The sequence below is a fragment of the Bison bison genome, unplaced genomic scaffold, assembly GCF_000754665.1.
Source record: "Bison bison bison isolate TAMUID 2011002044 unplaced genomic scaffold, Bison_UMD1.0 scf7180017864216, whole genome shotgun sequence".
NCBI lineage: Eukaryota > Metazoa > Chordata > Mammalia > Artiodactyla > Bovidae > Bison > Bison bison.
The window spans coordinates 589,115-610,539 of NW_011494788.1; the positions used below are offsets into that span (position 1 = coordinate 589,115).

The window sequence follows — 21,425 nt, forward strand, 5'->3', positions numbered from 1 at the left end:
CCTTGCAGTCCAAGGGACTCTCAAGAGTCTTCTCCAACACCACAGTTCAAAAGCATCAATTCTTCGGTGCTCAGCCTTCTTCATAGTCCAACTCTCACATCCATACATGACCACTGGAAAAACCATAGCCTTGACTAGACAGACCTTTGTTGGCAAAGTAATGTCTCTGCTTTCGAATATGCTGTTTAGGTTGGTCATAACTTTCCTTCCAAGGAGTAAGTGTCTTTTAATTTCATGGCTACAGTCACCATCTGCAGTGATTTGGGAGCCCAAAAAGATAAAGTCAGCCACTGTTTCCCCTGTTTCCCCATCTATTTCCCATGAAGTGATAGGACCAGATGCCATGATCTTCGTTTTCTGAATGTTGAGCTTTAAGCCAACTTTTTAACTCTCCACTTTCACTTTCATCAAGAGGCTTTTTAGTTCTTCTTCACTTTCTGCCATAAGGATGGTGTCATCTGCATATCTGAGGTTATCGATATTTCTCCCGCCAATCTTGATTCCAGCTTGTGCTTCTTCCAGCCCAGCATTTCTCATGATGTACTCTGCATATAAGTTAAATAAGCAGGGTGACAATATACAGCCTTGACGTACTCCTTTTCCTATTTGGAACCAGTCTGTTGTTCCATGTCCAGTACTAACTGTTGTTTCCTGACCTGCATACAAATTTCTCAAGAGGCAGGTCAGGTGGTCTGATATTCCCATCTCTTTCAGAATTTTCCACAGTTTATTGTGATCCACACAGTCAAAGGCTTTGGCATAGTCAATAAAGCAGAAATAGATGTTTTTCTGGAACTCACTTGCTTTTTCGATGATCAGATAACTTCAGTGAAATGATTAGGTGTGGTAATCTTGCTGATGACTATGATAATTTGATTGATAAAACCACAAAGTTGTTCATTACTCATGTTGTGTTATGTTGTTGTTGAGGTTGTTGTAGTTGTTTAGTCACTAAGTCATGTCCCACTTTTTTGCTACCCCAGGGACTCTAACCTTCCAGGCTCCTGTCTGTGGGATTTTCCAGGCAAGAATACTGGAGTGGGTTGCCGGTTTCTCCTCCAGGGGATCTTCCCGACCCAGGAATGGAACCTCCATCTCCTGCATTGCAGGCAGCTTCTTTACCGCTGAGCCACCAGGGAAGCCTATTGTATTATAAGGTTTCATAATTCATAGAGATACTAACTGACTCTCATATAGAATCCTGTTATATTAATGCCCTGCACATCCAAAGTAACTGTAATACCCATTAGTTGAATATAGTCTAATACCCTTTAGTTGAGTGTCTTCTCATTTCAGGACTCCCCCTGTGGCTCAGTGGGTAAAGAATCCGTCTGCAATGCAGGCCACACAGGAAACTAAAGTTCAATCCCTGGTCTTTTTCTACTTCAAAGTATCATCAAAATGGTTATGTAGTGAGCAAGGCTTATACGTAGGAATTTTTTTGTAAATGCATGAAGAATTAGACATAAATCATATGGTTTATATTAGACATAAACCATGTCAATGGGCTCAAAAGTAACCTGAGAGCACTCCAACATATTTGTGGACATTTTAAAGTTAAATTTAAAAGGAAAATCTTCACTTGCATTTACTCTCCAGTGTTTAGCCATTTTTTCATAGTTACATTGAAAGCCAGTTTAGCCCTGACAGGAAATTGTAGTTAATCTGCATAAACACAAAATGGTCGTTTAAAATAGTCATTAAAAAAATATTCAAGAAGTTTATCTGCATAACAGTTTCCTCTCTCTTTGCCGTAAGTTTAACCTTTACTTCTTTAAAACTTTATAAATTAAGAAGAAATTTTCTTAAGTTTAGGGGTTTTGTTTTTGTTTGTTAGCTTTTGCATTTTTTCCCTTATCTAGAAATGGACATAAGAAGGTCTAATTAAACATTAAAACTCTGTACAGCTCAAAACATGAATCCAGTTTTAATGCATTATAATTACAACCTGTCAGAATGATCTGTTTCTTACTGGTCCAGTGATATGCTGTAGGAAAAAATTAAGAAGCATATAATGCAGTGTCTAAGTCATTCTCCTAGAGAGTCACAGTTCATGTTAGCAAACAAACAACACACAAAAAGAAGAAAGCCCAGGGTAAAAAGACCTGTTTAACCTAGTTTAATGCAACAATTTTCCAACTTGCTTGACCATGTCATTTATAAAAATCATGTTTAACACCTATTAGGATCTTCCCAACTCAGGAATCAAACCCAGGTCTCCCACATTGCAGGCAGATTCTTTACTGTCTGAGCCACCAGGGAAGCCAAGAACCCAACAAACTAGTGTTTAAAGATCATCCTTTGGAAATACTCGTGGGCTGCTGTCGGCGGGGTCGCACAGAGTCAGACACGACTGAAGCGACTTAGCAGCAGCAGCAGCAGCAGCAGCATGGCATTGTGTGATTCTTGTTGACTAAAAGAACAGTGCCCTGAAGGATCCAGTTAAAAATAAATCACTCTACTGTTTCAAAGTTAGTTTCTTATTACTTCATAATCTGAACACTCTATCAAATATGTTTATATTGCTGACAAAGCCCTATTTCCAAAATGGGTTCTTAGAACTTTTTTTCCAATTTTTAATACAATATTAATTAAAACTATAAATGTTAGATTTGGGGAGAAAAAGTCCATAAATGCCTTCATGTATGTAATTATTCTCAAAGTTTTTATTTTGGTTGAATAAGTAAACTTTGGATATGGGCTCTTGCATAAATAAGTTTATTTCCTTTTTAAATAAAATATACATCTGAAAGTAGAATTCATTTCTGTCACTAACTACCTGGACTTGGGCTAAACTTCACAGGTTAAGGGTTCAGTCCTCTACAAGACTGCTCTCGCCTCCGACATGAGCTGTGCATGTTCGGGAATCCCGGGTGAGCCTCGCTTCTGACCAACTGGCCACAGATTTCGGGTCCCCACTACTCCCTCAGGTTCAATAATTCACTGGGATGATTCAGAGAACTCAGAAAGCACCATACTTACAGTTAGAGTTTTATTATAGCAAAAGGATAAAAATCAGAACCAGTCAATAGAAGGGACACACAGACGAGGGCTGGGAGGGTCCCAAACACAGGGCATCCGTGCCATCGCCCCGTGGAACCAGGAGACATCACCATCTTGGCCCCTGGATGTCCTTTACCAGCCTGAGCTTTTGTATCCAGAGTTTTCTAGTGGGGAAGGAGTTATTATGTAGGCATTATTAGTTGAATCATTGACCACAGAGTTAAACTCAATCTCCTCTCCCCAGAGATTGGGAGGATATCAAGAGGCTGAAAGCCCCAAGCTTTTTAAATACATGTTTAGTCTATATGGTATAGTCATCCCCTTTCCTTAGACATCTTCGCATAAACTCACATGTAGTCTAAGAGGCCCAGCATGAATAACAAAGATACTCCTGTCACTCAGGAAATTTCAGAGCTTAGAAGCTGTCTGCCAGGAATCAGAGAAACAGAACAGCCAAAGTCTTCATTATACAGCAGTGTTTTAGAGTTTGCTCTTAGAAATGGCCTTGATCGTGAACTGCATAGGTATACTGCCTGAATCTGAATGCTCCTAGTCATTGCGTAAGCTATCAGTATTGGAAGAGCAACAGCTACAAAATCTGACAGCAGTTAAAACTACTGTTGAAATTTTCTGAAAAAGTCTATAAGTACCTAGCAGATATGAAGAGATATGTCTTCACATGTATATGAAACAAAAATATAAAAATAAAATTAAAATAACTGTTTATTGCAGTTACATAAGCTTACCTGAATACTTCATTATGAACATTTTAATTGCCTAGGGTTGATTCATAACCTTTCATACACTGAATATAAGAATTTTATAGGTAGAATAGTTGATTATAGGCGTTTGGATATATACACGGTAGTTTAGTTTCCCCAGCTTTTCAAGTTATCTGTTCTTAATCTATAATTACAAAAGAATATTCTATTCATTTTGAAACTATTTTTCAGTAACCTTTTTCAGTATTTTCAAATCCATAAGGACCATAGTAGATAAACTTCTAGCTAAATGTTCTCATTTGCAATTGCAGTCATGTGCATATAACACACATTTAAGCAGGATAGATTTTTCAGGTCACTTTTGAGATTAATCCAGCTGTTTCCAATGGAGGGCCAGCAGAGCTCATTCACACAGCTGTAAATCAGAACCAACCAATATGTTCCACGTGCTTTCAAAATGAATTCTTTAATCTATCAACAGTACACCTTTCAACAGCACGATATCATAATTGGGAAAGTTGTTGAAAGCTACTTTATCTGCACATTCATAATTCAAATGAATGAGGTGACTGGATATATCTCAAAGGTCCTCTGGTTGCCACTCAAAGCCTGCTAATTTTGTATTCATTTCAACCTGAAAGCAGCCATCAGAACAGATATAGATACAAAAACTACAATCAAAATTCAGAAGTTTGATTTTTTCATGTGTCATATTCTGTGTTGAGCTACCAAGTTTTAACACCCTCATTGTGAAGTCATTTATTTTATTCCAGCATTCTCGGGAACCATAAATTGCTTCAAGATGCCAGCAGTTTATTTAGCCTTAAAACGCTTCAGATGTTTCTGTCTTTCTATCCGCCATGATCGTTTGGTGTTAATTGCCCTCAAAAATGATCCTAGTGGAGAAGGCAGGGGAATGCTTATCTGGCAGTTCACTAGTAGCATTAAGGATTTTAATTGTACGAGATACACTTGACAGGCAATTATTGAATGTTGTTACACATTAGAAAATTAAAATGGAATGCTAAGCATTATACTCTTTCGCAGTTGTGTCTTTATCTCAGTGCCTAATTTGTATCTTTCAGCAGTTTAATTGAGTTTTATTGGAGAGACATTTTCTGGAGTACTCTATTGGAAGATCAAACATAAAAATTTTATATCTGCTTACTTAATAATACAATGTGAATCAAACTGAAGTCAGATATGACATATTTCACCAGTGCCATTTGTACTTCAGCAGATAAAATGGAAAGAATTTCCATTTATCTGTTACTCTGAAGTAGTGACATAAAAATCATGTGAGTCTACTGTCAGTTATAATTACTGAATGGCAAAAGGTTAGAGGTTTGTTTTTGCGGTTATTTTGATCTTTTGCAAGCCAGGAAAGGTGGCGCTAGTGGTAAAGAATCTGCTTGCCAGTGCAGATGACAGAAGAGATGCGGGTTTGATCCCTGGGTCAGGATGATCCCTTGGAGGAGGGCAGGGCAACCCACTCCAGTATTCTTGCCTGGACAAGAATTAATTAATCCCATGGACAGAGAATCCTGGCATGCTGAGTTCATAGGGTTGCAAAAAGTCAGATACAACTTAGCATGCACACACGCACAAGGTAGGAAATGAAATTCTAGAAATATTTCAATAATTTATTACATATGAAATAGTAGTGTTCTTTTACTAAAGCGCTTTTGATAATATTTGGCAATAGTTGGGTTTTTGTTAATTAATTGTGTTTTATAAACATCAAATAATTTGGTTACTGATGACATGGATTTGTAAGTGACTTTAGACATTTTTAGCTTGACTCAAAATGAATTATATACCTCAGTATAAGAACTGAAACTATAAAACTCTTGGGGAAAAATGGGCGTTTTTGACTTTTATGACCTTGGATTAGATAATTGTTTCCTAGATAGGACACCAAAGTACAGCAATAAAAATAAAAATAGATAAATTGGACTTCATTACCATTTAAAATTTTGTTCTTCAAAGGACACTAAAGTAAAAGAGACATAATAAGCAAGTTTTGACAAATGTATAAAGTGGAGCACTCATATCCTGCTAGTGGTATCGTAAAATGGTACCGTCACTTTGGAAAACAGTTTGGCATTTCAGTAAAAAGTTAAATAAAGAATTATCATATGATCAGATAATTCCATTCCTAGGTACATACCCAAGAGAACTGAAAACTCATGTGTGCAGAAACTTGTACACAAATATTCACAGCATTATTTGTAATGTACGAAACATGGAAATAACTAAAATGTCCATCAATTGATGAAAGGATTGAAAAATATGATACTTCCATACAATGGAATACTATTTAGTTATAAAAAGGAGTGAGGTACTAACACATGTCACAGCATAGAAGAATCCTGAAGACGTTGTAGTAAGTAAAAGAAGCCGATCGTAAAACATAATGTTTGATTTCATTTTATAAAATGTTCAGAATAGGTGAATTCTTAGAGATACAGACTAGATTAGTGGTTGCTAGAGAACGGGAGGGAAAATGGGAAATGGCTGCTAACAGGTATAGCAGTAGTAACGAAAATGTTCTAAAAGCAGATGGTGGTGATGGTTGCATAACACAGACTATATTAAAGACCAAAACATGAGCTGACCTTTATGATATATAAATTATGTCTCAATAAAATTTTTAAAAGTCCACCTAGAGTTCTTAAGAGAAACTGTTTACATTATGCTGCTGCTGCGAAGTCGCTTCAGTCGTGTCCGACTCTGTGCGACCCCATAGACGGCAGCCCACCAGGCTCCCCCATCCCTGGGATTCTCCAGGCAAGAACACTGGAGTGGGTTGCCATTTCCTTCTCCAATGCATGAAAGTGAAAAGTCAAAGTGAAGTTGCTTGGTCGTGCCTGACTCTTAGCGACCCCATGGACTGCAGCCCACCAGGCTCCTCCGTCCATGGGATTTTCCAGGCAAGAGTACTGGAGTGGGGTGCCATTGCCTTCTCTGGTTTACGTTATAGTCATTTTCAAAATGGAATCTTTGGTGTTGATGTAAAATGGTAAGAGCAGAGTGTTCTCTTCCTTCCAGAACAACCACTCTCACAGGCAGAGTGTGACAGAGGATAACACTGGACTCTTGACCAGGGGAATTTTGCTTTTTCCACTTGTTTGTCTTGAGAAAAATAGGGATAAACTGATAACTGTGAAATGCCAAGTTGGTACTAAGGGAAGGGTTAGGAAAATGCTCCCATTTCTCAGGACAAATCTGTGGACTCTTAACTTAATTGACTGTGTGATTTGATGGAATGAGTGCTAGACTAGACTCAGATCCTGGCCTCATCTCTGACTGTGTGACCTTGCCCTTGTCAGTTATCTCTCCGTACGTGTTTTCTTATCTGTCCAGTAGAGCCTCCGTACATGCCCACTACGTTTATGCTATTTTCAAGAGAATCAAATGAATACGGTATGTGAAGGTGCTTTGAAACTGACAGCACATATAATAATATGAGGCATTATTTATTTAACATCCTTCATTTTTCTTCATCAGACTTGATTTTCAATGAAAGCGAAACAGAAGGTGCTAAGTTAAATGATTCCTTTTGAATACTGATTGAGAGGGTCTGGCTTTCTTCTTGAGGGAGAATGTTGCATGGACTCAGACACTTGAACTTATGTGACATTAGCAGATAGGATTTTACAGAAAACTGTTATCATTTTTTTAATGTATTATTCCGGCAGCATGAGAATGACATGGCAGCAGACAGGTTATTGTCAATTAAACACGAGCTGTCAGAAAGTCAGAAATGTTGAAATATGGTGAGCATGAATCCTAAGCAGATCATACAGCAGCTGCTTAGCTGTTATTTGAACAGAGTCACTGTGCTATGTGTCATTTTCCTGCAGGATTTAATTTGAGTCCCTAATGACAGAGACACCTCTCCATTTGCATGTTGCTGCCAAGTCCTTCTAAATGGGCTGGAATGGTGGGTGGTAATAGCCGAGGGCCATGTGGAGGAGACAGCCCTTGTCTCATTTTTATCTGCTCAGGTTACATTGAAGAGGCCTGCATCATCCCCTGCCCCTCAGACTGCAAGCTCAGTGAGTGGTCCAATTGGTCGCGCTGCAGCAAGTCCTGTGGGAGCGGTGTGAAGGTTCGGTCTAAATGGCTGCGTGAAAAGCCCTATAATGGAGGGAGGCCATGCCCCAAACTGGACCATGTCAACCAGGTATCTTCTGCTCTTGGGAATATTGTAAAATACTTCTTAGATGCACACTGATCTCTCTTTTTTTTTTTTAACCCAAAATAGAGAATAAATAATATCCCCTGAATAAGATATTTGACCCACTTTACAATGCCTGAGTAAATTATTAAAATTACAAGTCAGATGGATGATCTCTGTATTCTCAAGAGATTTAATATACTGTATGTGTATATATGTGCATATTAATGTAATAGAAATAAAAAATGAAATCTACCTTTAAAATACTGTCAAGGTATTTAATCTGTTGTTATACAATAATTTGAGTGTTGGGAGCAAGATTGTCTTATCTGATAAATCCATTAGACTCAGAAAAAAAGTCTCAATTGCCAACCATACAAATTAAAATCAAGGAAGTTATGTAGGGTGTGGGTCAAAAATGGGAAATATATTCTGTTGATATGAAATATGATAAGATGAAAGAGATGAAGATGGTGTCAAAGTGACTCTGTGTTATCTATCAGTTTGGTGATTGGCCTTTTCAGTATTATTTGGAACTTTCTTTGACTTTGAATACACACTTTGTTAGCAGCTATTCATAGTTATGACTTGTGTTCCACTGGAAATAGAGTGAAATATCTAATAGGAGGAATTGTTTAATATAAGATTGCTAGTTTAACGTAACATAAGATTCATCAGACAGTTATTGCCGTGTTTGATCTACATGAGGATTAACAAAGAGTGAATTTCACACTAGATATGAAGATATGTGTGTGGATATTAAGATGTATGTTTAACTCACAAAAGAACAAAGTTATATGTATGAACCAAATTTAAATATGTAGGTATGTTTCATACACACATAGATTGTCTAATTTTAATCTTCAAATACACTGCTCACCCATATACATTTGCCTTCCCAAAAAAAACTTTGTTCATCACAATAAAATTATAGAGAAATAAAAATAACTTTTGAATAAAGCAATTAAGGGCAAGAAAGTGGAGAATTAAATTGCATAGAAAGTCTTCTAAAAGAATGTTGATTTTTCGCAAGTAAAATTGCTAAACTTGCCTTTAAATAAATGCAACTAAAAGTGACTAATATACTTCACTGCTGCCACCTACTGGTAATCGAGTGTCTCTACCCCAGTAACGATCTCTAAAGAAGAAAATGCATGACCCTGATGAAACAGAAAAACTGAAATGTAATGTTTATAATACAAAAGAATATTTTTCTACAAGTTTTGAAATATTGACTTTCCAGTAGTAAACTAAAATTTCAATAATTTTTATTCATGTTTTGAATAAATTCTATGCATTTTCTTAGCTTCAGTGTGTATGTGTACAGCCAGTCAGAATTTAAGTTTTGCTTGCCTCAGCGTCTTTTATGTAGTGAATTTAGAAAAGTTCAAAATGGCTGTGCCAAGTTGTCTTTGCTACTAAAACTTTTACCTAAGCTCCTTCTGTGTCACTCTGATAAAATCTAATGCAGAGCATGTTATCTGAGTGTTTGTTACCAGACTACTGGTTACGGTATATTGAGACATGTACAATGGAAAAATCAAAACTGAAACAAGAAATAATAGATTTCTGAATCTTCGAGCATAAATGTTCTACATTAAAAGTAGAAACTTCTAAGGATTCATTTGTTAGTAAAATATAAGAAAAGAATATGCAAGGTTTGTGTAACTGAAAATTGGGGGGGGGGGGTTGGTGTAAATTTTTGAAAATTATGTCATATAGATTTTTACTGCAGTCATACCTTCCTCAATAAGTAATCTGTGGTAGTTTGCCTTGAAAATGGTTTCTGAGGTTCCCTTTTCCATTTGAGGAAGCGAATACTCATTTCCTCAGAAATGTGGGTGAATGAATTGATTAAGATCAATCAGTCTATAAATAGCCCGCTCACAGTTTGGTCCACCAGATATTTGCAGTCATATATTCATTCCCCAACATACGTATTTTGAGGTCTACTCGGTTTTCTAAGATTTCTTCATCCTGCCTACCAAATCCTGTCCTGGACTGTGCTGTTTGCAATTGGTTTGTGTATCTTAATTTTAAACAATAATAAGGAGGTGGCTTTTCTATTTTAAGGTCTAAGATAAATGTTCGAGTCATTTACCAAGAAAAAAACACACCCACCTTTTCTATATGGATAATACTTGAAACTTAGAACGTGAGATCTTCTTGCCAAATATACCAACATTTTAACTTGTCTCTGTTTCTCTCCCTTTGCTTCATTCCTGGTGAATCCTGCTCCAGGCCCAGGTAAGAACTGCTAAACCTCATGGTTCATGATAGAGTGCTGTTGGTTTCCATTTCACTCCTGGCATCAGAGAATGTATTCTTTTTATCTTTCACACAAAAGAAGTCATATTTTTCATAAAACTTTTCTTCTGCAGCTATTCCCTTTTCTTTTTCCCTAACGTGTTACATGTGTTTTCTCATTTTAAAATCAGGGCCTAAAGTACAGGGATAGAAGAGAACAAGCTTAAATCTCTCGCCTTGAAAAGGCAGTGGCACCTCCTGTCTCATGCTTCTTGGGTGAGGGAGAGGGGTAGGTGGGCTCCAAGGGGTCGCAGGAGGCCGCTCTGAACTGATATTCTCTCCAGCATAGGAGATTAAAATGAAAGCCGTCAAAGGACTAGGAAAGATGGCATTTCCCCTTCAATTGTTCCCTTCTCCACAACACGTAGGGTAATGTTTTACTAAATACTAAAATAGTATTTAGTTCTATTTTAATACAGCACACATGTGAAGGTGATCATTCATGACAGTCATTACAGAGTCTTACTCCAACAGTGCATACTTTTTTTCTGTGTGTGGTAGGTCAACTTTATTCACTTTCCAGGGATGTTTAGTAAAACTAAAATTTGCACAAAGAATGGTTCCAATGGACTACTTACATCTGTATTTTCTGGAATTGAATAACTATATAAAATATTCACGTACTGTTGTGTGTGGGTGGGTATTATAAAGTAGGAAATGGAGTTGAATTATCATAGATTTTGAAATAATTTTAAGAGGCATTTTTCTTTAATGATTGAGTCAGCTCTGTTGCAGTGGATTAGAGTCCTTTTTTTTAATTAATTTACTCCATTCTCTCACTGAGAAAAGACTATAGTTGGTTCATTGTGCTAAAAATCCTGAAACCCACCACCGACACCACCGCAGACCCGGACCTGCAAGCCTTAACGGGCACCAGAGCACCGGCAATTTGCTTTATTTCATGTGGCCCTCAGTGCTTTGCAGCTGTGTAATATGAGACCAATTTCAGACCTCACTTCCAAGCCCTAAATGATTTAAGATAACTTTATTTAAGATAGCTGTATTTCGTATTATTTATCTTTTAATTTCCTCTATGGAACATGAAAAAATTCTTATTGGTATACATACTTATTTGGAAAATGGGCCAAATTATATTTATTTGAAAAGAACTACTTTTATAAGCTGTGTTCTTACTGTTGTTCAGTCGCTAAGTCGCATCCAACTCTTTGTGACCCCATGGACCGCCCCATGCCAGGCTCCTCTGTCCTCCACTATCTCACAGAGTTTGCTCAGATTCATGTCCATTGAGTCAGTGATGCTATCGAACCATCTCATCCTCTGCTGCCCTCTTTTCCTGTTGCCTTTCAGTCTCTCCCACAGCATCAGGGTCTTTTCCAGTGAGTCAGTTCTTCGCATCAGGTGGCCAAAATATTGGAGCTTCAGCTTCAGCATCAGTCCTTCCAATGAATATTCAGGGTTGATTTCCTTTAGGGTTGACTGGTTTGATCTCCTTGCAGTCCAAGGGACTCTCAAGAGACTTCTCCCAAACCACAGTTTCAAAAGTGTTGTTATATGCTTCCTTAATTGCTTAAAAATTAATGATAATTCTTCTATTCATTCATTCATCTTACTCAACAAATCTCTATAGAATGCCTCACATATGAACACCCTGGGCTAAGTACTGAAGACACAGAGACTGTGACCAGGAGGTATGGCCCAGGAAGTTATAATACCGTGTGGTAAGCGTCAGTCCAGGAAAGTACGGAGTGCGTCTCATGTGGTCCGTGAGGTCTGATCTCCAGCTACAGTGTGATCGCAGATCAGCAGAACACAACAGGGCTAGCCCTGCCTGCCCTTCACTGCTGCAACTCGAACTCTCACGAGGGCCTCCATGTTCCTGTTTTAGGACAATGAACAGTAAAAGAGAGGCTGGTGTAAAAGTGAAATATCTTGAGTACTGAACTGTGAGGCGCCCCTCTCACCTTCTCCGGTTCCGGGCAGTGAGGTCACTGAGAACCATGTGTGTTTCAGGTGTATGAGGTCGTCCCTTGCCACAGTGACTGCAGCCAGTACATATGGGTCACAGAGCCGTGGAGCATCTGCAAGGTGACCTTTGTGAACACGCGGGACAACTGCGGAGAGGGTGTGCAAACCCGAAAAGTGAGGTGAGGTCAAGCATGGGGGAGCAAAGGCACCGCCACCTCCCGAGTTCTCGTGTGCCAGCCTGAACTTGCCCTCCCCCCAGGTCTCCTGAGTGAAGTTCTCTTCAGTACTTTTAGGGAGTCTTGTGTTCATGGAAAGCTCTGAGAGGATCTGCTTCCAGCAGCAGTTTGTCACCCTCTGCCTTCTGATTTTTGGAAGCTTTGCTTCACGGTGCTCTTGCCCAGAAAAGGCTGCATAGTGAACGTGAGCTGGACTAAAGGCAGATTTTCCAATCCCAATCACTTCTTCCTTAAAGGTCAACTGTATTTCTAACCATAGTTCAGTGATAATCTTTTATAAACTCTTTTATCTTTTGATGCTAAGGCATCAAACTGTCCACCTTTTGAATACTCCCATTGCCCTGGAAAGCCTTCACTAAAACCTTACCCTGGCTGGCTGGTGCCACTCATGTGTTATCTGTGGCCAGTGGCCAGTAGGGTAGCCACTCACCACGTGTGGCTATTTCACTTGAAATCTAAACCAATGAAAATTAAATAAAATGCATTTCCTCAACCACACTAGACCCATCCTAAGTGCTCCATAGTCGGAGGGGGCTACTGGCTATTCTTTGAGACAGCACGGTTATTTTTCCATTGTCATAGAAAGTATGAGAGCCTTGTCATACTGCTGAGCAGCCTTGTTATATCTATAATGCCCCACATACCCCTTAGTGTTTTGAAAGATCCATCTATATGTCTGTCCCCTTTATTAAATGCTATCTGTCCAAACTGAGACTCTGTCGTAGTCATAGAAATTCTCTAAAACCCAATACGATTGAAATATTGTAATAAATATGGTTTAGTTGCTGAGTTGTCTCTGACTCTTGTGACCCCATGGACTGTAGCCCACCAGGTTCCTCTGTCCACGAGATTTTCCAGGCAAGAATACAGGATTGGGTAGCCATTCCCTTCTCCAGGGAATCTTCCTAACCCAGGAATTGAACCCAGGTCTCCTGCATTGCAGGCAGATTCTTTACTGACTGAGCTACAAGGGAAGCCCATAATAAGTGTAATACAATTAAATTGACTCATTAAATTATACCTAAAGCATCTGCATATGATTCTTAAGGGTCTCAAACCTGGGAAATCAGTATATGAGGCTTTATTATCTCCACTTTAAGAAAAGATTCAAAAGTACTAAGTAATGTGCCTAAGCAGACGGTGAGTGAAGTGACAGAGTTGCATTGAAACTCAAATGTTTTGCCACTCTTTAACCAGTTTATCCTAACTCTACTGAGTGATAAACGGTAGAGAAACATATAAAACATCCAAAGCTTTACAACTTCCAATTGTGAAGAATTCCATTCTTACTCATGACGTAGCTCTTCGTGAATTTAAGATGACTGTTTCTTTATCTGTTTCAGTAGGAAAGTAGAGCAAGTTAATGTTTATATCATAAAACCCTGGGACTGTGTAAAACATTGGCTCTGATAAAAATAATCTCTTTTGTTTTTAAACCTCACTCATCTTAAGTCTCAAGTTATTTTTCTGAGTATTAAGAAGTGGATGAGGTGGAGGGTGGAGGAAATGAGTTAATAGGGAAACAGGGAAGAAAAAGATATTCTGTTTTCTACCACTCTTCTGCCAAATTTAAATTTTATCTTTAAAATATAAAAGTATTTTCTTTATATTAAAAATTTGATAAAGTTGGTTTTTTTGTTAATATAAAAATTACAATAGCTTCTTTCAGCTTTCCCTCCAGCTGTCTATTATTATATGTTGCTTCTTTTTGCTTTCCAAATGGCTATTGTCAATGTTTTCAAACACATTTTAAACAAAGTAACTTTTAAGGTCAACCTATTTTTTCAATAAACATTTTTAATGCAAATAGAGAATTGATGAAAATTTCTTATCATGTAATTACGCTCCTTAAGGTTAAATGCCGTGTTAGATGCAACCATTGGGTGACATTTCAGGACAAATACATCTATAAGGAAGTGTGAAAGTGAAAGGCGCTCAGTTGTGTCTGACTCTTTGTGACCCCACAGACTATACAGCCCATGGAACTCTCCAGGCCAAAATACTGGAGTAGGTAGCATTTCCCTTCTCCCCAGAATCTTCCCAATCCAGGGACTGAAGCCAGGTCTCCCACGTTGCAGGCAGATTGTTTACCAGCTGAGCCACCAGGGAAGCCCAGGAATGCTGGAGTGGGTAGCCTATCTCTTCTCCAGCGGATCTTTCAGACCCAGGTATCAAATTGGGGTCTCCTGCAATGCAGGCAGATTCTTTACCAGCTGAGCTGCTAAGGAAGCCCTTTTAGGGTGGTGTGACATATCAAAGACTGAATAATGGTAGTGATTTGCCCTGGTGAGACAGAATATTTTTTCACTGACATTTTTCTAAAATTTTCAGCACATGATGATAATAAAAACCAGTCAGATTTGGTTATTTCTGTTGCTTTTGAAATTTCTGCAGGCAATCTACCCCCTTACTGCCACAACTGTGGTGGGTGCCTGGCTCCACCCTTGGCCCCAGTTTGGTTCTATGCTCTGTTTTCTAAAACAGTTTGATATTCTCACAGCATAATCCCTTCTCTTATGGAATGGAAAAAGTCCAAGCATTTGAAGAAAGCAAATGAACTTAAAGTGCCTTCCTTTGGGCTCAAGACTTGATCCAAATAGGTTTTCTGTCTTCTGCAGTGCTAAACAGTGGTGGTGGGACTAAACCACTATCCCCATTCTACAGTGACAAAAATATCATTAATACAAAATCAAATAAATAAAACTTACAAATAATTTGAATGCCAACAAGAAGGTTTTTTTTTTTTTTTTTTTTGCAGTTGTGGCACATTTAAATGATGAAATTGCAAAATTCAAATGTAATCATTAAAAAGTATGTTTTAGAAAAACAGTTAATAACATGAGATGTTTATCATATTAATGTTTTTCCTAAATGGTGCAAATAGTAGGTAAAGTTTATTCCTATTTAATGAAATGAAAATATATGTTTAAATACAGTAGTCTGCTAAGAGTGATTCTCTCTGATATAATGTATTGAATTTTTTATCATTTCTTCTGATTTTCCTAAAATGAATTTATTACTTGTATAATAAAAACTGAAGGAAAAGAAAAGCCTTTGAAAATAAAAAGTTTTATGTACATAAGTACTTAATAGAGTATTGAACATCTGTCCCTAACTCTGGATCAATAGGTAATTTTGCAAGTTAATCCTTGTACATCATGTCAGAGCCTAACATGAATGCAATCTTTTCTTAGCAGCAAATCCAACTTTGGAGATTGAACTGTCCTGTCTGTTCCGTGTCCTCTCAGAGCTGCTGTCAACAGAGCATTTTTAAAATGCCAGTGAAGCTAGAAAATTTTTCCTAAGACACTGAAATTCTCCCCCCAAAATGTATAATTTAGTTTTTTCCTTCAACGGTGAAATTGCAAAAAAGCCTACATTTGCATGTTTTTGTGATTACTTTTTATTTTTTAATTTATCTTTAATTGAAGGATAATTGCTTTACAGTGTCGTGTTGGTTTCTGCCAAACATCAACATGAGTGATTACTTTTTATATTTATATTCGCATACAAAAAAATGCAGAGCTGGGTATCTGTGTGGATATTTTTCAGGTTACAAACCCAGTTAAGACGAAACCAACAGCATACTTTTCCAGTTTTTGCTGCATCCCACAGGAAACCCACATTTCTCTTAAAATCAGCAGCACGGTATGGAAAGGTGATTCTGCAGAGAACTGTCAAGATGCAATCTCCCTACTGATTGTAAATCCCTGAGAAAAGTTGAGATTCCAGGTATAATTGGTAATATAATGCAACCAACAGTTTAAAACATTGCAGTGGGTTTGAGGCTTGAGAGCCCAAGCCTTCCTCTTCATCTCCTGCAATGCAGTTCTCTTCCCAAACTTAGTAATTCGGTTGACCTTCTCTGAGTCACAAATGAGGGATAAAGATTTTGTCTTCTATTAGAAAAGTGCTTGGAGAGATTAACTATGGTAAAAAGCAAAGTCCAGTATACTAGCCACTTTAATTAGACTCCCAAGAGATGAGTTAAAGAGCCCTTTATGACTGCTCACAACACAATGAAATGTAATGAAATGTTTGGATTTATTCTGTTAAAGCTAACAGTAAAAAAGGTCAAGATATAGGAAGATCCCAGCAACCCCATTTAGAGAAGTCGTGTGATTGTCTCTCACTTCTGGCTTTCTTTTAAGGTTATCAGCAAACGGGAAGCTAAAATTACTTGTTAAATGACAAAATAACTTGATAAAGATCATCAGTTACTTTCAAAAGCAGTTAATGAAACTTCTGCCTAGGAGATTTCAATGTGCGTTGTCTTCCATCATATATGAATCTACCTTCTCTGTGGAATCCACTATTTTTCTTGAAAGAAAAAAAATGCATTATATTCCAAAATTGCAACCCATCTCTGAATATCTGTGGCCAATGCTTTAGTTTCTGCATGATAATTTAGGTGTAAATAAATGACTCTCTCCTTTCAGAGGAAGACACACAGAATTTGTATATACAGAGTATACACATAGTGGCTATAATTTAAAAGATGATAATGATACATGCAAGCAGAGATTTTTGATTTTTAAGTCACACTGAAGGGCTCCAACTATTTATGGGAGGCAGAGATCTTCTGTGTCTTTATGTTTGGAGAATTTTATTCATTAAATGCCAAACTCCCCATCCCCTGCCTCCATGGTGATACCTTAAGAGAAACCTTGAACCTTGCGGGTTGGCCATTGTTTGAATGTCCAAATTCCTTCACTGATAGACATGTTTTCTTCTAGATGCATGCAGAACACAGCGGATGGCCCCTCTGACCACGTAGAGGATTACCTCTGTGACCCAGAAGAGATGCCCCTGGGCTCTCGAGAGTGCAAACTGCCATGTCCTGAGGATTGTGTGGTATCCGAATGGGGTCCATGGACCCGATGCTCTTTGGTGAGACAATTAACCATTTGTTAATGTAGAATTTGCTTAATTCCTTACCACTAAAGCTTTTAAGCTTTTAACTACCATTAAGAAAATAAAACTTGGTTACTGAATTAGTTACCAGGGTGTGCTGTTGGCTACGAATGTGCCATTTAAAATCAGCAGTGTTTAGACTCATCCCGGCACAGCTTAGCTTCTTGCAAACTTTATACTCCGTCACCATCCTCCTAATCCTAGCACAAAAATGTCTTTAGATTGATTTATGAATACACAGAATGTTAAAAACTGCAGTGGTGATAATGATTCCCTCCAGGTAAAGAGATAAAGAATGAGACTCTAGTAAAAGTGCTTTCATGGTGTCAAGTTGTTATCATCTTTTGCTTTTTGCCCAGGCCATTTTATTTAAATTGTAGGAATAATCTTTCACACTGTGGAGATATGGCAGCAGGAGTATTGACACTAAAACTCAAAAGATTCTGGTAAGAAAGGGAGTAGAAAGAAGAAAGCTGGGCATCAATGAGTCTCTTTCCAGGCACTGACTCTGAGCATCTTTGGACCTGGAAAGCCAGCTGAGAGTTTCAAATCGCACAGAGCTTCTAGATTTCAGCAGCCCATGGAGCACTTCCATGGGCCCTGGGGAGGAGAGTCACTTGAAACAGGACTGGCTGATGATGTAGGAAATTTGGCTTACCCCAGGCACATTTGTAAAGCTGCACACTCAATGGGGCATCAAAAGCATGGAAAAAATATTTAATGTGTAATTTATTTGCTGAAATATAATATGGGACAGATACATGTTTTCAAGGAGAAATTAATTTTCTGTTCCAGTGTTAACATTATTAAAGATGCTGATTAGCAGCCAACTGATAGAGCAGGAGCAAAACAGGGGTGGCATTTGACTTGGATACAGAATAAACTGCAATAAAGAATCAATCAGCTGTTTCACAAGGGTATGCAAATGATTTTGTATTCTAATTTCATAGCATCAGGTTTGAAGTTACTGTTTCTGCTCTTAATAACCAAGTGTTTCCAAAACAAGACTGTACCAGTAGGAGAATGACAGCCAGGTTTTTTAAATTAGTGCTACCTTATATTTGTGTGCATGTATGTGTGCACATTAGGAAAATATTAATAGCTGTTTTTCCATGGACAGAGGAGCCTGGTGGGCTGCAATCCATGGTGTCACAGAGTCGAGCACAACTGATCAACTCACACACACACATACACACAATCTTAATTTTGGGGGTCCAAGAAAATAGATTATAAGTTCTGTGACCCACAGTAAAATTTATGACCTACAGTAATTAGTATGAGCATATATTTTTGTGTATGGATGATGTGATGTATCTGTTAATATTTGACACATACTCTTTTTTTATCCCAGTTTTATTGAGAGATAATCAACAGACATGTTTAAGGCATACAGCATGATGGTTTGATTTATGTATATTGTGAAACGATTACCACAATAGTTTCAGCTAACATCCATCTTCTCAAATACGTGTGATAAAAAGAAGAAAAGAATAAAGGGGGAAAAATGTTCTGCTTGTGATGAGAACTGTTAAGATTAACTCTGTTAACACCTTTGCTATATAACATATGGCAGTGTTAGCTACAGTCATCATGCTGAACTTGATGTAGTCCAAGTAGTAGGGATGTATCCCTACTACTTACTGTCTTACAACTGGAAATTTGTACCTTTGACCACTTTCCTCCAGTTCTCCCTCTCCCCTACCCCTACGTCTGTTAACCGCAAGTCTGATCTTTTTCTATGAGTTTTGTTTTTTTGTTTTAAATGCCACATGTAAGTGAGAGCATACGGTACTTGTCTCTGTCTGACACTTCACTTAGCATAATGTCTTTGGGGTCCGTCCCTGTTGTCACAAATTGTAGGCATCCTCGTTTTTTATGGCTGAATAATATTCCGTTGTATAATCACACTACAGCTTATTTATCCATCGATGGGCATTTTGGGTTTTTTCTGTATCTTGATTATTGTAAATAATGCTGCAGTAAACATATGGGAACAGATATATTTTCAGGTTAGACACAGACTCTTAAGTATTGTCAACTGAAGAAAAAGACACAGCCTGAAAGTTGCCAGTTAAGTTTTATTTGGGGATCTTACTGAGGACAATGGCCTGGGAGACGGCCCTTTAGATAGCTCTGAGGAACTGCTCCAAAGAGGTAGAGGAGGAGCCTGAATAAGCAGGAGTTTTCTGCTGGGAAAGAAAAAACATGTAGTCAAATATCAAGAGTACTGTTAATCAGTGAAACAGAAATCTCTAGTTAATGATTTTAGTGCTTTCCTGTGTATAGGATTATGCAGGACTCTGGGCTCATTGAAATTATTCCTTAGACATGTATCTTAACCATCTCGGGTCAGTATCCAAAGCACAGAACGCTGCCTCTTTCTCTCGATCCTGTTTGCCTCAGGGCACGTCGCCTGCAGCAGCTGCAGTGGTGAGTGTTTGGTCCTTGTGGAACGGGACAGTGGCACCATTCTCTGTCTGCCGGGATGGCAGGCAGCATTCCCGGTCCACAGCCTCTTAGAGGCAGATGGCACATCAGAAACTCATCCAACTCCTGGACTTACAGATGAGATTAGCCAGTGGCCCAAAAGTTCTAACTCTTGCTCCAGTGCTTGCCTTAATCCGTTTGCTCTTGTGTGGCCAAGTGCTCACCTTTCTGAGGAGTTATGTTATTCTCTGTCAGCCTTGCAATCAAAGCACTTTCCGGCAAAGGGCAGCTGATCCCATCAGACAACCAGCTGAGGAGGGAAGAGCCTGCCCTGACGCTGTGGAGAAGGAACCCTGCAACCTGAACAAAAACTGCTTCCACTATGATTATAATGTAACAGGTACGTGAGTAGCCTTCACCTCATAAAGGCCAAATTCCACGTCTGTCAGCTTAGCAGCATTCCCAGAAGGATGGTTCACCTCCATCCACATGTCTTTTGGACATGCTACTTGGTGGTTTAGTCACTGAGTCGTGTCTGACTCTTGTGACCCCATGGACTGTATGTAGCCCACCAGGTTCCTCTGTCCATGGGATTCTCCAGGCAAGAATACTGGAGTGGGCTGCCATTTCCTTCTCCAGGGGATCTTCCCGACCCAGGGATCGAACCCACGTCTCCTGCATTACAGGCAGATTCTTTACCACCTGAGTCCCCAGGAAAGCCATACACACTGCTTACTCTCCCAGCAGTAATTCTGTATTAAATGAAATAAATATTTATCTCTTATTTTTAATAAACATCAAGATAGAGAATGAAAAATTCACACAAACATTAGCTCTTAAGGCAGATTGTGAATAGTCTAAGGGTACCTATGTAAGACATCCTCCCACTTTCAGAAGGTGGAAATAAACATCTTTCCCATGGATAAAAGTTTATTGAAAGATGTCTTTCTTCTTCAGAATATGTTTAATCGTTATGAGTACTGGGACAACAATTTTTTGTGTGGGGGCAGTTCATATGCATGATTAGTCTGATGTAAAAAGCATTAGCAAGCTTAACCTTCCAAATTGTGTATGAAGAGAATTTTTTAGTGTTATCAAAGATCTAGGCAAAAAAAAAAGACTGTATTTTTTAGAAGAAAAAAAGGCTTATCATAAATTATATTTTTCCCCAAACCCTCGTCTCATATGTCATCAAGGCATATACTCTAGGAAAGAAGAGTTTTTTTGGCTTATATGACTTGGGGCAACACTGAAACTTATTTTGGAATTTTCCCCCATGTAATTTTCATGCTGAAATAAACCCCAGAAACTGTACTATGACACATAGCAGTCAGCTTGATTTTTTGTTCCTTTTGGTTTTCTCTTCAATTTGCTTTTGTGACACAATGAAATCACAGTTCTCTGGGACAGGCTACATTACCCTGGGAAGAAAGATAAAAGAATTACCTTGCAAAAGATACTTAATACGAGAAATAAATATGGCCAAGCTGGTTTTGAAATAAATAATACATTTTACAACATCCTAAGTATGGACAGCAAGTGAAATAGTTTTATTTGGATGTAACTGCACAAAATGCCAGCCATTTAAAATTATGATTATTTTGCTAAAACAAAAATGTTGAGATTTACATTTTTACTTTAATTAGGATAAACAGTTTCTAAGTGACATTTCACCTGCAGGCCACAGCCATTTTTACAGCATCACCA

At 38.3% G+C, this 21,425-nt stretch overlaps 1 protein-coding gene across 1 annotated transcript in view; it reads left to right on the forward strand.

The window, feature by feature from the left end:
- THSD7A (thrombospondin, type I, domain containing 7A) overlaps positions 1-21,425 on the forward strand; it is a 487,905-nt gene that overhangs the window by 435,344 nt on the left and 31,136 nt on the right. The window contains exons 15-19 of the mRNA XM_010845433.1: positions 7,736-7,914; positions 10,150-10,155; positions 12,187-12,320; positions 17,114-17,267; positions 19,974-20,118. Coding sequence (XP_010843735.1) covers positions 7,736-7,914; positions 10,150-10,155; positions 12,187-12,320; positions 17,114-17,267; positions 19,974-20,118 — 618 coding nt within the window. The remainder of the gene's footprint in view (positions 1-7,735; positions 7,915-10,149; positions 10,156-12,186; positions 12,321-17,113; positions 17,268-19,973; positions 20,119-21,425) is intronic.